This window comes from Sapajus apella, unplaced genomic scaffold (assembly GCF_009761245.1).
Source record: "Sapajus apella isolate SASKATOON/1434 unplaced genomic scaffold, GSC_monkey_1.0 scaffold7, whole genome shotgun sequence".
In the NCBI taxonomy this organism is placed as follows: domain Eukaryota; kingdom Metazoa; phylum Chordata; class Mammalia; order Primates; family Cebidae; genus Sapajus; species Sapajus apella.
The window spans coordinates 38,763,224-38,782,741 of record NW_022436947.1 but is presented as its reverse complement, the minus strand read 5'-3'; the positions used below and the strand labels follow the sequence as shown (position 1 = coordinate 38,782,741).

At 35.7% G+C, this 19,518-nt stretch overlaps 1 protein-coding gene across 8 annotated transcripts in view; it reads right to left on the bottom strand.

Moving 5' to 3' along the window:
• Positions 1-19,518, bottom strand: part of PHTF2 (putative homeodomain transcription factor 2) — a 171,416-nt gene that overhangs the window by 10,709 nt on the left and 141,189 nt on the right. For 5 of the 8 annotated variants that reach the window (XM_032276420.1, XM_032276423.1, XM_032276419.1 and 2 more), the window contains 5 exons: positions 14,342-14,560; positions 8,772-8,900; positions 6,688-6,960; positions 6,329-6,460; positions 4,215-4,301 (listed from right to left, as the gene is read on the bottom strand). In XM_032276420.1, the coding sequence (XP_032132311.1) occupies positions 4,215-4,301; positions 6,329-6,460; positions 6,688-6,960; positions 8,772-8,900; positions 14,342-14,560 (840 nt within the window). Of the gene's footprint in view, positions 1-4,214; positions 4,302-6,328; positions 6,461-6,529; positions 6,961-8,771; positions 8,901-14,341; positions 14,561-19,518 lie in introns of those variants that run through there. The other 3 variants (XM_032276425.1, XM_032276424.1, XM_032276426.1) reach the window with 2 other exon arrangements.

The following is a 19,518-nucleotide window of genomic DNA, read 5'->3' as shown; positions in this document are numbered from 1 at the left end:
ATATATAATTTTTTTTTTGGTAGAGACAAGGTCTCACTATGTTAGACGGGCTGGTCTTGAACCCTTGGAATCAAGGGATCCACTCACTTTGGCCTTCCAAAGTGCTAGGTTTATAACTATGAGCCACTGTGCCTGGCCAGTATTTACAGTTTTCAATTATCTGTTTGTGTGTGTAGCAGATGTCAACAAATTATGGTCCATTGGTCATATCTACCTTTAGGCCTCTGTCTGTCTGGCCCCAGAGCTAAAAATACTTTTCATATTATTTCAAAGGTAATTAAAGAAGAGAAAGAGGAATTAGAAGACAAAAATATATTTCAGAGATTATATGTGTCAGACAAAAGTCTAAAATATTTATCTGACCCTTTACAGAGGAAGTTTGCTGATCTTTGGTTTATGGAAACAAAGTTGAATTAATTGATTTTTAAAATGTTGTTGTATCTATTTTTTAAAATCTTGATCTAACAAATATATTTTAAATAATATGTCTGTAAAGTCACTTGGATATTCTATGTAAACAATCATATAGTCTATTTTTTTCTTCCCAAACTTTAGACCACTTTTTTTCGCCTGTCTTTGCTGATTAATACCCTCCATCAAACGCTGACTAGAAGAGGTAAAGCAGGTAACTTTGTCTTATTCCCAATTTTAAAGTAAATAACTTTTTTTTTTTTTTTTTTTTTTTGAGACGGAGTTTCGCTCTTGTTACCCAGGCTGGAGTGCAATGGCACGATCTCGGCTCACCGCAATCTCCGCCTCCTGGGGTCAGGCAATTCTCCTGCCTCAGCCTCCTGAGTAGCTGGGATTACAGGCACGCGCCACCATGCCCAGCTAATTTTTTGTAGTTTTAGTAGAGACGGGGTTTCACCGTGTTGACCAGGATGGTCTCGATCTCTTGACCTCGTGATCCACTCGCCTCGGCCTCCCAAAGTGCTGGGATTATAGGCGTGAGCCACCGCGCCCGGCCCATAAAGTAAATAACTTTTAAGGTGATATCATTATGTATAATACTTGCTCCAAATTTTAAAAGATATATTTTATCAGATTAAGGACAATACTTCCTAGTCCTTGTATCATGAATGTCCACTGAAAACTTATTGTTTTCTGCATCTATGGATATGATTGCATGTTTTCTGCTCCTTTAATCAGCTTAAACTGCATTAATGGATTTTCTAAAGTTGAAATGTGCATTCCAGGGATACACTATCTTTGTTAGGGCATATTTATTGTCACTCACTTTCTGGATTCACCTTCTTAGTATTTTGTTAAGGAATTTTGTATCTAATAAGTGAAACCAGCTCAGTTTCCCATTTTCATACTAGCTCTATGGTACTGGCATCATGGTTACACTAGCCTCATAAAATAAGCTGAAGAATATCCCCTTTTTCTATTGACTGGATCTTTTGTGTAAGTTTAGGATTATCTATTTTAATATCTGACAAAATTCATCTGTAAAACCATATGTGTATGGAAGATTTTTGTTGGTGGCATATTTTAAACTATTAAAATTTTAAACTACTTACAGTTATAGGTCTCTGCAGGTTTTCAATTACTTTTCGAGTCAGGTTTAATAGATTATGCATTTCTATAATATTGTCCACTTATGCTTTCAACTTTAATGACATAAAGCACTTCATACTAGTGTCTTAAAAAAATTCTCAACTGTGCTAGTAGTTTACAGTTTAATAGTGTTCTTTTACTTTTAAAGAATGTATTATTTGTATGTTTTTAAATCTCCGAATATATAAGCTTTTTTTGTTGCTATCATTCTTTTCTACTTTAACTATATGACAGCTAGATATGTGGTCTGTACAGTATCAGACATTTGATATTAGTTTTTACTTTACGGCCTAATATATGGGAAAGTTTTATAAACATCCTGTGCCTGAAAAAAAAATTCATCAATTCAGAAAAATTCTTAGTCATTATCTCTCCAAATGTTGCTTTTCAGCATTTTCCTCCTGGAATTCGTTTTTTCAATTTTTTTTAAGACAGTCTCGCTCTGTTGCCCAGGCTGAAGTGCAGTGGTACGACCTTGGCTCACTGCAACCTCCCCCTCCTGAGTTCAAGCAATTCTCGTGCCTCAGCCTATGGAGCAGCTGGGATTACAGGTGTGCACCACCATGCCAGGTTAATTTTGTATTTTTAGTAGAGACAAGTTTCACCATAGTGGCCAGGCTGGTAGCAAACTCCTGACCCTAAGTGCTCTGCCTGCCTCAGCCTCCCAAAGTGCTGGGATTACAGGTGTGAGCCACCACACCCAACCTCCTCTTGGAATTCTTATTAGACATATGTTGGATCTGACACAAATGTCTTAATTTCCTTTTCACATCTTCCATCTTTGTGTCTCTGTCCTGTATTTTAGGTCATTTCTTTTATCTCTCAGTTCACTATGGCTTTAGCTGTCTTTAATTTGCTATTTATTCTGTTCACTATGTTTTAAAAGTCAATGACTTTGTTCCAGCAGTGAAAAGCAAAAGTCAAAAGTCAATGATTATATTTTTCATTCCTTTGAAGTTCTTTTTTAAACTTATCTGTTCTTTTTTCCCAGTGTTATCTATGTCTTTCATCACTGTAAACACTTAGTTTCTGCCTGATCAAACTGAAATAGCTGGAGATCTAATCCTGCTATTGGTTTATCTGTTGACTCCTTCATGTTAGACTGTTTCTTCCTGTTTTGACACCAGAAGGAGCTTTATCTATGGATCCCGTGAGGTCTAGGCTGAAGTCGCATGCCCCCCAAACAACCTTGATTTTGCTTCTGTCAGGTATCCAGGGGCCTAGGACCCCTCTGTGTACTGTTATAGAACAAGATGTATACCGTCAATTTGAACCCTAAACCTGTAATAAGGGCAGAGTTATAATTATATATTCTTAGAAGAGACTTTTCCCCCATCCTTGCCATCCAGAGTCAGATAAGCTTCCTTCTTGTCTTCCAGTGCTGGTGAGCAGACTGTTTTTCTTATCCAGCTTTTCACTGACTATAGATCTTTGAGGGTTTGACTTCACAGTTTGAGTGGGGAGGTATGCAGGTCAAGGCCTCATCTCCTGTCCTACATGGGCATAAAATTTCAAGTCTCTGGGATACAATACTAAGACTGGCAACATACCTCACTCTCTTATCCTCAGGCTGCCATGGCATTAATGCTTATTCTTAAATGCTCTGGTTTTCAGTTTTATCTTCATTTTTGGCCTTTTATTATCTTATGAACTCAGTTATGTATACAATATGTACATTAAAAAGCTGAAGGTTCCCCCCAGCATTGTTTGGTGTGTTTGTTGTTGTTGTTTGAGACACAGTCTGGATCTATCCCCTAGGCTGGAGTGCAGTGACAGGATCTCAGCTCACTGCAACCTCTGCCTTCTGGGTTCAAAGGATTTTCACACCTCAGCCTCCCAAATAGCTAGGATTAAAGGTACCTGCCACCATGCCTGGCTAATTTTTCTATTTTTGATAGAGACAGGGTTTTGCCATGTTGGTTGGGTGAGCTGGTCTCAAACTCCTGACCTCAGGTGATCCACACTCCTCGCCCTCCCAAAGTGCTGGGATTACAAGTGTGAGCCACTGTGCTTGACCTGTTTGATGTTTTAAAGTAGAAGAATTTCCAGGTAATCTAGCATGTCATGCTACTTGAAATGGAAGTTTGCATTATGTTTGATTATTTTTGTTTTTAAAATTTTAATACTTTTAAACTTATTTTTTAATATTACATGGCCCACAACACAGCCCTGAGGAGACCCTGAGAACATGTTCCCCTGCACTATAGCAGTGCATATCCTGAGATACTTTTGTATTTCCTAACTGATTTGGGTCACTAAAATTTCTTTTTCAGAGTAAGCAGCAGTTAAATCACAGTAACAATTCAGATATAAGAAATAAAAGAACAGTAAACATGAATAAATTGAGCATTCATGGGACCATTTCATAACCCATATGTTTATTTTGGAAAGTAAAGATAATGAGAAGGGTTCTAGGCAAAAATTAATTAATCTCTGTTCATTCAACAGACATTTGAGCACACATGCTCACTGTTCATGGCGTAGAGGTAAGTTGTACTTATTTATTCTACCAAAAAAAAAAAAAACTGCAAAAAGATAACTTCAAAACTTACTTTTCTAACTAGGCTTTACTTATATTACTATTTGATTATTTATTAATCTAAAGGTAGTATTTATGCATCTGGTTAATTTCTACATGGAGCAAGTTAACTCACCTGGGCACAACAGATAAATACAACTGAGATAGTCAACAAGAAAGCAGATGAAACTATTACATCAACTGATCGCTGAGGACCTCGACGCTGTGGGGCATGGGCGGAGGGGAGAAAAGGAAACATTTTAAAATATATTTACTAATTAGCAGATAATTTCCATGGTTTCAATAAAGATGTTGACCCATCACCATGAGTTGATCATAGCCCACAATGTTAAATATACCTAATTAGTTAGATGAATAAAGTGTTATGATTTCGTGAAGATTTGCAACAGAGTTAAAAGGATATCTGTATCTACATGGCATAAAATTATTAGTATAACTTTTGAATACTTTATTTTGTCAAACACAAATCATTTATTCAACAAAGTTTCTTAAGCACCTGCTTAGAACTAGATACTGTGCTGGGTGCTAGAAAGACAACAACAGAGAACAACACATGGTCCCTCTACCTTCACAGGAACTAGGAGGGGAGTGAGACATCAAGTTCATAATCCCAGATAGATGTGATAAATAGTGATGAGTGCTAAGAGGGAAAGATATAGGACGCTTTGAGATATGTGGCAGGGAGACTTCATTTAGATTTGAGGGTTACAAGTGTGGATCTGGGAAGATCTCCCTAAGGAAGTGATATTTACACCAAACTAAGAGGGAGGGGCAGGGGTATGATAGCACATGGCAGTGTTCTAGATAGAAGGAAGAGCATGTGCAAGAACATAAACCAGGACGGATCACAGCTCACGTAAAGAACCAAAGCAGTCTAACGTGGCTGGAATGTAGTGGGTTAGGAAGGAGGGTGTTTCAAAATGAGACAAGAAGACAGGTGAATAAGGCAGCACCTAGATCATAAAGGGCATCATAAACCTTGTTAAGATTTTGTGCTTTATCTTAAGAGCAATGGGGAAGCTCCAAGAAGTTTTAAGAATATAGGGCCAAACATACATTTTTAAAAGTTCACTGGTGGCAGACTGAAGAAAGGAATGAAAGGAAGAAATGTGAATGCTGGAATGCCAATTAAGAGGTAACTGCAGTAGCACAAGGCAGATGATTGATGGTTTCAATGAGGGTGGTAGAAATGGAATAAAGAGAAGCAAATGGATTCAAGACGTATTTTGGGAGCAGAAAAGACAGGAATTGGTGATAAACTGGATGCTAGAGATTAAACAAGGATAATTCCTAGGTCTGGGCTTACATGTTTCCTTTACTGAAGTATAAGCTTAAGTATGAGGGTAGGGGCTTTCATCTCATCCACAGTGAATGGCACATGGTTAACATAAATAAGTGTTTACTGAATAAGAATGTGACACCTGCTTAGGGTTGACAATGGGGAAAATTTTGGATGAATACTAAGTCAAGCAACGAAGTTCAGATTCATCCCTCCATACTACAGAAATGTCATAGTGAGGAAAAGAATATCTATGCCAATTTGCAGCAGTGACACTAAGTGAGCTAAATTTAACAAGTTAAATTAATAAACAGAACAATGATTTTTTTAAAATATGAGTAGATAAATAGTGCAAATTTTTTTACTTCTTTAGTATTTCAAAATATAAAGCATGAAAGATCTAGGTATGTCAGAGGATGACTAGTCGTTTGGTCAACTCTACTAAGATATAGACAGTGTTGTGAATAAATATCATTGGAACTCACAGAATTACTCCACATATAATGACATTCTACTGCTACTTAATGCAATAACAAGAAGTAATCCTTAGGAAAAAAGTGTTTTTCTAAAAACAATTTAGATGTTTTCCTTTTCCTTCCAGGGTTTTTATATCACACTTCCATAATTAGGAAAATTATTTAAAAGATTAAAGTAAAATAATGACATGAAAAGAATGACACTGAATTGCAAACTAATATTTTAAAATAGTAATAGGTCACTTCTGTGAGGAAACTTATTGGTTAGATTGTTTTTTAAGTTCTTTTTTAAGTAGCAGGCTCCCTCTGCTGGTTTGTGATAACCAGTCTAGTAGAAACAAAATCCTTAATCCAGCTTTTGAATGAGTAAAAGTTGTTTACTACATATCTAGAGACAAATATATATTGATAAAGAAACAGGAACTATCAGAAGAGGCCAGCATGTTAAAACTACGTTTATCACTCCCATTCTACCTTAAGATAGGAACGGAGAGATAGCCACATTTTTATATTCTGTACTTTCTTCAACCGGAAATGAGGAACCTCAGATTTTCGAGCCCTCCTTGCAGATGTTAAATGTCCAAAGAGTTTTGCAAAAAGTAATCGCTAAAAAAGATTAAGATGAGGATTAATTTTCAAGTAGATTACCACAGAAAAACAAAAATCAACAAAATATAAGTTGTTAAGATTTTATTTGGTTAAGTACTATAAAAGCAAAAAAGAAAAATAATTAGGTAAAAATGATATAATGAAATAATAAAATACTTCAGGAATACTTTTAGTATGATGAAAAGAATAAAATATTCTTATTCAGAAGTCTACATTATACCCACCTGTTTATAAGTTCTTTCTGCTACACAGAGCAAAAAAAAGAAAATCCACACAAGAGACACACGAACCACAAAACTTATTATAACCATTGAAAGAACTATGACATCTTCATTAGAACCAAATGCAATCACATAAAGTTCTGAAGCAGAATGTGCTGTGAGTTGTTCCAAATCTGTAGCTTGAGAGAGTCGAAAAACAAATGGAGTTAAACCCAGTATGAGAGAGATTGCATTTCCAAAAATCTGGTATCCTATTCCTGGTATATGGCTGTTCACCTTGAGGAATCCAGGGGGAGAGAGAGAAATGAAAAATAAAATTATAAATGTTATCTACAGTGAAATTAATTATTTATAGCAATATGAAATCATTTGTTAAAATAGATTCACTTTAATATATGAGTAATTTGAATCCCAATAAAGTTTGAGAACCTACTACACATAAAATATGTCATTAATTCTTCAGATCTTAAAAACAATTCATTATCAGATCTCTAATTCACTAAGCAGATGGCAAAAGGACTGACTGTCTTATCCAGATCTTGAAAAAAAAATTTTATGTATTTCATTATTTCAAGTTAGAAATATTCACAAATACTGCAATATTAAAGAGAATGAGATCTTATATCCACTTAAATTTAATTCATTTAAGAAAAAACGTAGCATTACACTTATTTCATACATTTGTACCTTGGGGTTTTCTTTTTTCTTTTATGAGACAGGGTCTCACTCTGTTGCCCAGGCTGGAGTGCAGTGGCACAATCATGGGCTCAAGTGATCCCTCCCAGCTCAGCATTCCTAGTATCTGGGACTACAGATGTACATCATCACCCCCAGCTAATTTTTTGTTTTCTGTAGAGATGTAGAGACAGGGTTTCACTATGTTGCTCAGGCTGGTCTTGAACTCCTGAACTCAAACGATCATCCCTTCTCTACCTCCCAAAGTGTTGAGACTACAGGGATGAGCCAACATGCCCAGCCACTTATGTTTCTCTTTGAATAGTCCAATATATAAATAAAAGTCTACTCTAAAAGCATTTTAGAAGAGAGATGATAGAAGGAAAAAATTAAATAGAAAGGGAAAAAGGTAAAGGAATTATATAAAAACAAAAACAAAAACCTGGGTATTAGATAATGGGACAATGTAAGAGTTTCCAATGCGCAAAACTGGCAGAACTAAAAGGGATCTTAAATATCATGTAGCCAACTTTTTATATTATGTATTAGATAAATGAGACCACTGTAAGTTAAGTGATCTGCCAGTTCACAGGTAATTAAGTTACAGAGCACAAACTAGATCCAAGATTCCAGAGACTTCCTGGTCAAGTGTTTTTAATTGCTCACACTGAGATATGTAATAGGGAGTATTATTAATTTCTAGACCCAGTTATTTTAATTATTGTCTTATATAAAGTGTGGACAAGAGTTCTAGCATAATAATGCACCATAGAAATTTAGAAACTATAAGTTAAAAACAGTCCAGAGAAATCAACACATTTTAAAAATCAGTAATTATCAGATAAAAGAAATAAGAGGAAATAAAATTTAAATCTACAGTATTTGCATTAGACTTCAAACTACTCAAGACTTTTACCACTATCTGCATTACTTCTATATATTTAAGTAGACAAGCAAGTATGAATGCAAATTTACTAGTTTAATTTTTTCATGTTTTAAGTACCATTAAATAAATGAATCAGTAAGAATGATACAGAAAAATAAGACTTTTTAATTATTTTTAAAGTTTTTGTAACAACAATCTCTAGTCCCAAGAAAAGTCTTTATTAACACCTGCATACATCTACAAGTTCCTGAATTTCAAAAGAAAGAATAGCATAAAAGAGAAAAATTATAGACTGTATCCTGTATTCTTGGTCAGATAAATGAAAACACTAAAAGACGAAGAGTGGTTTGGTGACAAATCATGGTTTAAATCACAGACAGAAACAAATATACACATACAAATTTTTTCTTCAGGGTAAAGAAATGAGGTCAGCAGGTTACTAATATAAGATTCCAGTAATTATCTTATATACTGATAATCACTAAGTCTTATCCTTGAACTACAAGAATAAAATTTAAAAACTCACTCTGTTCATTATCATTCCACTGATTTCAAGTACAGACATGTCTGCTTTCTTACAATCGTTACCTTCCCATACTATAGCACTTATTTTTTCTAATCCTGGGTGGGAACTATGGAGCCAGGGCAAATGACTCTATAAAAAAAAAAAATTAGGACAGATATTGATCACATTTAATAAATAAAATGTGTGCATATAAAATAGAATATATATCTCCATATACACATACAATTTTAACAAACCTAAAAACATCAATGTATGTTTTATAAATGAAACATATAGATCTGTGCATAGCTAATATATTTATTATACACACAATTTTAAGACACTAAAATTCTATCTTAAAATTAGTTGGCAGATAATTGAACATATATCATAAGAAGTTACATGGTTATAAAACTGTACAAGTTGAGAACTTTCTGTAACAAGTATTAGACAATCTAAGTTCAAAAAATACTAAAACGTGTCAGTAAAAGTACTTAGTTGTTAATCAGTCTGCATAGCTGCAATATACTAATGCTAAAAGACAAATGGATATCAACTAGTTCATAGTAACCATTTTCCAACTTATGATCATTCATTGAAAAAGAATATGGCATCCGAGATTTGAATCTCTTTGAAAGACTATTTAGTGCTACAGACTTATCCCGAAAAAGACTCTTCCTTACATACTTAACCTTTAATATCTGACTTGGTTATTTTTCTGATATTTTAATCCAGCATTTCTCCAAAGGATCAATTCAACTTTTTTTTTTTTTTCCCATATAGAGCAAATGGTACAAAACTGAAGCACTCAGCCTTCTAAGTAGCTTGGACTACAGACGTGCGCCATCACACATGGCTAATTTTTTTATTTTTAGGAGAGATGGGGTTTCACCATGTTGGCCAGGCTGGTCAATCTCCTGACCTCAGGTGATCCACCGGCTGTTGCCTTCCAAAGTGCTGGGATTACAGGTGTGAACCACCGTGCCCAGCCCCAAAACAGAGCAGTTGAGTTAATGATAGCAACAAAATTAATAACACACTAAACCTTTACATAATCAGACTTCGAAAGGAGAAGTAACACTAAAAGATTAGACCCAGAGAGAGGTCAGTTTACTTGTTTACATTGTAGTATTTCTAGCATATTTTTAAGGAATCATATACTTCTCACATTTTCTAAAAATGATAGTTTTGGCATTTGTAGCAATCTCAGGAAAATAATCAATAGATCTTTGGCATTCTAATATTAAAATTTTATAATATATTCCATTAAAAACAAATTCTAACAATGAACAGAAGAATCTACTCCAGGTACATTTATTCTTTAGAAGACAAAATGTGATTAAAATATGGTAAAGAAAGTTTCTTGTAAACGTTTAACACTTTGCTCTAAAGGGAGTAAATTGCATTGATTAATTTCAACTAAAGTTGAATAATAATAATTCAATAAGAAAGAGAGATGGACAATTTTTATCTTTTCCAGAGATAGAGGATTGTAATATACTTTAACTTTCATGGTATACATTTCACTACTGGAGGTCCTGAAAAGTGCTAAGATACTAGCTATTAACTACCAATTTAATTTCTCAAATGTTATTTCCTAGTTTATCTCCAAACACAATATTCCACTTTGGGAAAGAAAGAATCTGTAGCAAAATACATATCAAACTTTCTTTAGAAATTTAATAATTGTTAAACATAATGGAATCAAAAAGCAAGAAACAAGAAGTACAAGAAGCTAAAAGGAAAGAATTGTTAAGCTTGAGAGGCAACAGATTTCAACCAGTGATTTACAGAGTTTTTAAAACTCTCAGTCTGGAATAGTAAATTAAGATCTTCCTAATTACACGAAGAAAGGAATATCAGTACCAAGAAACCCCATCTAGAGACAGAAACAAGAAATCAGGACATTCTCACTGTCCTTCCAAAAGTACTCCTTTTATATCTAGCTGCTTCCCAGTTACTCTAACCAGCATCTGATATTATTTCTAGAAAGCCAAAAGGCAAAAGAGAAGACAGCAACTAGAAACTGAATTTTAAAAGATTTAATTATATGTTCAATGTTGTGTGTAGAAACTTGAAAAAATAAAAACTAAAAGACTGCTATCTGTGTGCGCATGTGTGTGAAATGTACACTGAAAAACAGTCTTGTTGAATCATGTCTTCAGTGTGGAGAACAGCATCACATGAAATACTTTTTTAAAAAGAATCAGGGAAAACATCAGAGCAGATCATTCCATTTTATAATTTTATCACACAGGTTATTCTGAATACATTTTCTTATTTTCTTTCTTTCTTTTTTGAGACTGCGTCTCGCTCTATCACCCAGGCTGGAGTGATGCAGTTCTTGGCTCACCGAAACCTCCGCCTTCTGGGTTCAAGTGATGCTAATGCCTCAGCCTCCTCAGTAGCTGGGATACGGGTACCTGTCACCACGCCCGGCTAATTTTTGTATTTTTCGTAGAGACAGGCTTTCGCCATGTTGGCCAGGCTAGTCTCAAACTCCTGACCTCAGATGATCTGCCTGCCTCAGCCTCCCAAAGTGCTGGGATAACAGGCATGAGCCATGGTGCCTGGTCTCTAAATACATTTTCAAACTAAAATTTAGAACTTAATTTTTTTTTCCTTTGTAAACAGCATCACAGCTCCAAAAATTTGTAACTTTTAAAACGATTATTCTTTTTCCTTATTTAAAATCTCAACTGCTTTGCTCCTTTGTTAATTCAAAACTATCTGAAAACCTTAATGCTAAAATGGTGGCATGTTTTATTTCAAATAAATTCACCATGACAATCACATACTGGTGTTTCCAACTGGGGGAATGCAGCCATTTAAAGCTTTATACTTAGTAAAAAATGAATTTCAGCTGAATATAGATTTATATGTTATTATATATTCAGCTATAGAGGAGGTCTAGAGGAGAAAAGTTTTCTCCTTTGGAAATGTTTCAATTACTATTTACAAATAAAATAAAACAAACAATAAAACAAAGATACACATTCGGAAATATTCTGATTAGAACATACTAATTCAAATGCTCAGTGTGTTTTCATGAGAAGGGATTTTTCCATCTTTATGGTAGGCAGACAAAGCTCTTCCAAACCTAACTTTAGTAAAGACGCAGCTTTTTAGTAAAGGGAACTAATTTCCATTACTTAGCTACTAGTAAAACTAAAAACATGAGCTTTATGTTTTGAAATCTGAGAATTAAAAATCTGTCTACGATCAAGTTTTTAATCTAAAAGCAAAACCAATATAAGCCTAGAATACCATAATTACATATACAGAGTAGAACACTAACAAATTTTATCTTACCAAAAAAGCAGCAGAGTAGGAACAATTTACTCTGCATAGACATCATAAAACAATTTTTAAAATCATTTAAGAAAGGCCTAATTGGCATGTGTTGAAAAAATTTAATTTTGTTTCAAGCACTCAATATTTATTAAATACGTACTGTGTACCTCACACTGTGTGATACAATATTGAGAACACATGATCCCTGCTTTTATGCTGTTTATTGTCATCTCTAGGAAAATAACTCACAGGCATTTCCCTCAATCTCAACTCCAGTTGTTAGTCTCAGTGACTTAGATGAATATGCAGATGACTCATTCAACATCCTATGGTTTCAAGGATTGTTCACTGTTTTTTCATTTTTCATTTCTTCATTACTAGGGACTCTAAACTACTCCCATAGCCACACCCTAGATCTTTGTTTGAGCTTTTTATATCTTGTTTTTAAAAATTCTTCTCTTAACTGAAGTAACAAAGATTTTTCTCCTATATTTTCTTCTAAATGTTTTAGTTTTGCTTTTCACCTTTAGAAACTATTTGGAATATATTTTCATATGTATCATCATTTGACTCATAACCATATAATCCATTCTTTTTCTACTGATTTGTAATGCCACTTATCATCTCATATTAGTGATCCATTATAAACACATGTCTATTTCTGGGTTTTCTATTCTGTTCCATTGGTATATATGTTTATATATCTATACCATACTATCTTGAGAGTATTAAATTTAAAGTAAATTTTTATATCCAGTAGGGAAAGATCTCTGTTGTTCTTCAAAATTGTTTTTGCTATTCTTGATATTTTCCTCTTTAATATGGAGTTTAAATCACTCTAACTCCGACCAAAACCAGACAGAGATAAAGAGACTGGAGCTCCCTTATTTCTACCATGTAAGGAAGGATACAAGGATAAGATAGCTGTTGTAAGCCAGGAAGAGGACCTTTACCAAGAACCAGTCATGCTGGCACCCTGATCTTGGACTCCTAGGCTACAGTACTGTGAGGAATAAATGTTTGCTGTTTTAAGCCACCAGCCTATGGTATTGTTATAGCAGAAGGTTCTTTGATAGCTATGCATTACTCTTTTATCAGATTGAAAGTTCTTTTTTTTTCTTGTTTTCTGACTTTACGTGGTTTTATTGACAGAATTAGATGAGAAGTTGGATAAGAGAGATAAGGTGAGGAAGAGTGAGAATTTTAAATGAATGGAGAGGTCATTCATCAAAATTCTGAGTGCAACAATAAAAACAGATTTATGAGGGAGGATTGGCTAAACTTGAGGTATTGGTAGGACATTCAAATAAAGATATCCTATAAAACTGTGCTGTCCAATATAGTACCCTACTCACATGTGGCTATTCAACATTTGAAATGTGGCTAGTCTGGCTGGGCACAGTGGTTCACTGCTGTAATCCCAGCACTTTGGGAGTCTGGGCAGGCAAATCACTTGAGGTCAGGACTTGAAGTCTAACCTGGCCAACATGGTGAAAGCCTATTTCTACTAAAAATACAAAAATTAGCCAGGCATGGTGGCAGGCGCCTATAATCCCAGCTACTCGGGAAGCTAAGGCAGGAGAATCACTGAACCTGGAGGCAGAGGTTGCAGTGAGCCAAGATCAGGCCACTGCACTCTGGGCGACAAGAGTGAGACTCTGTCTCAAAAAAAAAAAAAAAAAAAAAAGAAGAAATGTGGCTAGTACAAAACGAGAAGTGTTTATGCTGGATTCTGAAGATTTAGGATTAACATACAAAATATTTCATTGATATGTTTCATGTTATAAGTTGATGTGATACTTTGAATCTAATAAGCTAAATAAAGCATTAGGATTAATTTCCCCTTTTAAAAAAATTTAATTAGGCTACCAGAAAATTTTAAATTATATATTTGACTTTCATAATATTTCCATTGGATAGTATTACTATGGGCACTTGGAGATACAAATTTGATATTCATGAGATGTAGATTTGTGAATATAATCTTATAGGTGAAGTTTAGACCAAGGTGTACATTCATCTAGCCATAAAGTGTGTTGTGTAAGGAAGTACTAATGCACCTAACACACAATTTGACTTACAAAATTCAATTTACCAGTAACTTTTCAGGAACATAAACAACCACAATGTAAGTACTGAGATTCTATGTTTTGATGAAGCCAGACCACAGCTCACATAACAAAAATTATAGAAATATAAGCTTGAATGTAAGCTGCTTCTTCACCTCTGTAAAATTTGAACATAAACTCAAAGAAGCTTGACTGATAACTCCACATAAGCCCAAACCATAAACCAACCTGATGAAAAGGGTCGTCTCTATATTCTTTTTTCACACATGGATTAATTTGAGGATTTTCCACATCTGTCTCACTGGTACAAGATGAATGGCATTCTGCACAATGTAACAAGTCTTCCCACAACACATCTTCTGTTTCAGATTCTGGCCTTGCACTCTCAGAATCCTGTCTGGAACTTGAACAGCGAGAGCTGCAACTAGTACCCGATTTAGGGGCATCCTGAAATCAAGATATTCTTTGACATTAATACAATTTATGTATCCTTTCCAACTCAAAGGATTCTGTCAGAACCCATATATTGATACTTTTGGCTAAAACAACAAATATAACCTCAAAGGACAGTGAGACAGCAAAACATTACAAAATATATTAGTTTTTATTCAGTAACAAAATACTCCCACATCAAAATTTATTTGATTTCATATTTCAGCTCAGATATTACTTTGCATGCAAAGGTTGTAACTATTTTCTCTTAAATTTTATATGAAGTTCACAACTCAGGTAGGCAGAGACTAAATTCATATGGTCTGCACAGTGAACATTAACTAACTTTAATTGATGTTATTAATGGTGATACCATTGGCCTTCCATATCCATGCATTCCACATCTGCAGATAGAAAAACCAATATTCCTGGGATGCAGAACTGACAGTTTTGGAGACCTGGAGGGCAAGGACTGACTTTATGTACATCAGGTTCCACAGGGCTGACTGTGAGACTTGAGAGAATTCTTGGATTTTGTTATTTACAGGAAGGCCAGATATCCACCAATCTCCCGTGGATACCAAGGAATGACTGTATTTTCTTATTATAGTCATTTTTTTTTTTAGCAAGAGAGGATTTCATTTATCTACTGTTTTTGTTTCGCAATGGAAATGAAATAAATTAGCATAAAATTGACATCTAAACCAAGAAGGTAAATGCCAACTCATGTTCTTGAGATAATCTGTAGTATAAAAGTAAAAAACTAAAACAAGTTAAATAATTTCTAATCAGTTTACTTTATCTGGGAGATTTCAACGTACAAAATAAAGATGAATAAAATTGTGATTTAAATTAATTAAAAAGAACTTTTACTGAACAAATCATGGTAATGGCCATCTTTATGGCCAGGTATGTTCAAATTTGGGTTTCTGTTTTTTGGGTTTTTTTTTTGTTTTCCTCTGTGACTAGATTTGCCATGTACCTTTACAATGTGTTATATTTATCCCTTTGTCTTTCCTGCGCTATCATCGAGTTCAGACTTTGTCATTTACACCTTCATAGCTATAAGCACCTCCTAATTGATCTTTGCCTGAAAGGCCTCCCTCATCTTTCCAGAATAAACTTCCTAAAGCACAGCTGTCCTTTGACTCCTCTAGTCAAAATCTTTCCTTGGCTTCTCACTGCTCTCCTGGAAAGAGTTCCGATTCCTTCACCTAGCATGCTCATCTTCATATGTGCTACTTTTTGACCTTGTCTTCCATGTCATACCACAACCTTTTTCTCCAGTGACAGTGGGCTACTCCTGAGCCCCCGAAGCATAGCTTGTTCTTTGATTTATGTTCCATTCTACAACTTAATTATGCTCCTACCTCCTATCATTAATCCTGCTCTCCTTTAAAAAGCTGTTAAAAATTAACAGAGCATGGAATACAAACCTGGCACAAAGCAGGGGCTCAACAAATGCTACCTTAAAGCCACCCACCTAGAGTGCTCACTTTGTCCCTGAAGTGAGTTGTTTCATTTTTTTTGAGACAGAGGCTCACTCTGCCACCCAGGCTACAGTGCAGTGGCGCATGATCTTGGCTCACCAAAACCTCCGCCTCATGGGTTCAAGCGATTCTCCTGCCTCAACCTCCCAAGTAGCTGGGATTATAGATGCATGCCACTGCACCTGGCTAAGTTTTGTGTTTTTTGTAGAGATGGGGTTTCACCATGTTGGCCAGACTGGTCTTGAACTCCAGACCTCAGGTGATCCGTCCACCTTGGCCTCCAAAAGTGCTGGGATTCCAGACGTGAGCCACCAAGGCTGGCCTGAAGTGAGTTACTATTATATTCATTTGACAATAAATTTTGCACTGCTTTCCAGAATCAATCAATCTCTCTTTCTATCTATCTATCTTTCTATCTATTTTTTTTTTTTTGAGCCAGAGTCTCTCTCTGTCACCCAGGCTAGAGTACAGCGGCACTATCTGAGCTCACCTGCAACCTCCACCTCCCAGGTTCAAGCAATTCTCCTGTCTCGTAAGTAGCTAGGACTACAGGAGCCTGCCACCACACCCCGGCTAATTTTTGTGTTTTCAGTAGAGATGGGATTTTACCATGTTGGCGAGGCTGGTCTGGAACTCCTGAACTTAAGTGATCCACCCGCCTTGGCCTCCCAAAATGCAGTGATTACAAGGGTCAGTCAAGGCACCGGCCTCTTTTATTTATTTATTTATTTTTTGAAGCAGGGCTGCATAGCTGGGACTACATGAGTGTACCATCATGCCTGGCTAAATTTCTTTTTTTTTTTGAGTGATGGAGGTTTCAACATGTTGCACAGGCTGTTCTCTAAGAGCTTAAGGGATCCAACCACCTCAGCCTCCCAAAGTACCCAGATTACAGGCATGAGCCACCGCATGTGCAGCCAAAAAAAAAACAAAAAGCATTGATAAAGGTAGTTTATTATATATATCTTCCGATGAAGGCTTGCTAATCAAATTTGGAATTAAGTAACAGGATTAAAGGCCTAATGACTTTAATTGAAACTAATGAATGATTTCAGGATTAAGAATATATCTATAGTTCTTTAGAAGTTTTTTTTTTTTTTTTTTCTTTTTTTGCCAAATACCGATTGATAAGCGTGTCTTTTTTTTTTTTAGACGGAGTCTTGCTCTGTCACCAGGCTGGAGTGCAGTGGCGAGATCTCGGCTCACTGAAACTTCCACCTGCTGGGTCCAAGCCATTCTCCTGCCTCACCCTCCTGAGTAGCTAGGAGTACAGGCGCACGTCAGTCACTATGCCCAGCTAATTTTTGTATTTTTAGTAGATACGGAGTTTCATCATGTTGGTCAGGATGGTCTGGACCACTTGACCTTGTGATCTGCCCTCAGCCTCCCAAAGTGTTGGGATTACAGGCGTGGGCCACTGTGTCTAGCCAAGCGGGTAATTTTACAAATGTAAAAATCTTGCTGGGAGCAGTGGCTCGGGCCTGTAATCGCAGCACTTTGGGAGGTCGAGGCGGGTAGATCAAAGCCAGCCTAGCCAACCAACATGGTGAAACCCCGTCTCTACTAAAAATACAAAAATTAGCCGGGCATGGTGGCCAGTGCCTGTAATCCTAGCTACTTGGGAGGCTGAGGCAGGATAATAACTTGAACCCGGGAGGCAGAGGTTGCAGCCAGCCGAGATCGTGCCACTGCACTTCAGCCTGGGCAACAAGAATGAAACTCCGTCTCAAAAAAAAAAAAAACAAAAACAAAAACAAAAAAACTAAAAATTGTTGCCTATAATTACCTACATTTCAAACAGAATCTTACCTACAATATTTGTGTGATTAATAGTGAATTTCACTACAAATTGCCAAATAAAGTCTAAAAAAAGAAAATTTTAGAATTGAAGAAATCAGTTCAAGTTAACCACATTTTTTTTTTTTTTTTTTTTTTGGAGACAGAGTCTTCCTCTGTCACACAGGCTGGAGTACAGTGGCGCGATCTCGGGTCACTGCAGCCTCCAACTCCCAGGTTCAAGCGGTTCTCCTGCCTCAACCTCCTGAGTAGCTGGGATTACAGGGGCCACCACCATGCCCAGCTCCTTGTTTTTTGTATTTTTAGTAGAGATGGGGTTTTACCAACTTGGCCACACTGGTCTTGAACTCCTAACCTCATGATCTACCCACCTCAGCCTCCCAAAGTGCTGGGATTACAGGCATGGTGAGCCACTACACCTAGCCTATTTCAAATCTTTAGATAGCTAAAACTGAACACAGAATCAAAATACACAGAGTATTTATTTGAAGAGAATATGGAATTATAACAAACGCTTTTTGCAGGGGTGGAAGGAAAATTGTTTTAAAAAACTCAGAGAAGTTAAATAATTTTCCTAAGGTCATTTAGATAGCCTAATTCCACGCCCATGGTTTCTTCATTATGCTTCTCATCAAATGTTACCTTTATTAGATGAAAAGCTAATCTACAATTGGGAGTAAAAACTGAAAAATATTTGTACAGCTGAACAAAGCAGGACAGAGTAGGAAACAGAACAAAGGCTTTAAAGAAGCTGTCAGTTCCTTAGGATACCTCCTGTATCCCAGATAAGCAATTCCTCCCAACAAGGGACTGGAAGAAGTCAACCAGATATGGTAGATAATAGAAAAAGGCCAAAAACGGGAATTAAATGAAAGTCTACACATTAAATAAGATTCCCACCTCATCCCCAGTTCCCTTGGTGTCAAACACCAGAGCAGCCTGTTTTACTATCTACTACTCCCATCCAACCAGAAAACAGGACGGTTCTTCCCTAAAAAATAGATGCCCCTAAAAAGCTGACCTATAGATATCGCCATCTGGGAGGCTTACAACAAATGGCTAGGTTCATGGCAATTTTCTTACACTAAGGCCCACCAATCCCATCCATGCACAAAATACTTCCCCAAAGAATTTTCTTTTTCATTTTGTTTTTATCAATTAGAATACATTTATAAAGAAAAATAAAGTTCAAACTATTCTATCTTTAGCTCCCAAGTGTTTCTGAAAAGACCTTAGTAGTCTTTAATAGCTTCCTGGCTCTCTATCATATTATAAGAGGTTTCATGGTCATTTTGCGTATTTCCTGCAACAAATAAGAATCAGGAATCAGCCACTTCTTCAAGAAGCTGTTTTGTTTTTGTCTTTGTTTGGTTTGGTTATTTAGTGATAAATGGCACAATATAGATGCTAGAGATGCTTGCTGATTGTGTTTGGGTGGGTCCAAACAATTTTTTTCATGCTTCACTCTTAAAGGAAAAACATTACTAGTAATTTGAAGAGAGTACAATAATTTATAAAATAAATTTTAATTTATGAATAAAAATGTAAAAGCACCACAAATCTTCTGTTTCAATTTTATTTATTCAAAGAAGGCTTTATTTTGCTTTATATATATATATATATATATATATAAAGCCCTTTAAAGCTGGTTAGAGAGGAAAAATATTTTAGAACTGAATGCAGCTT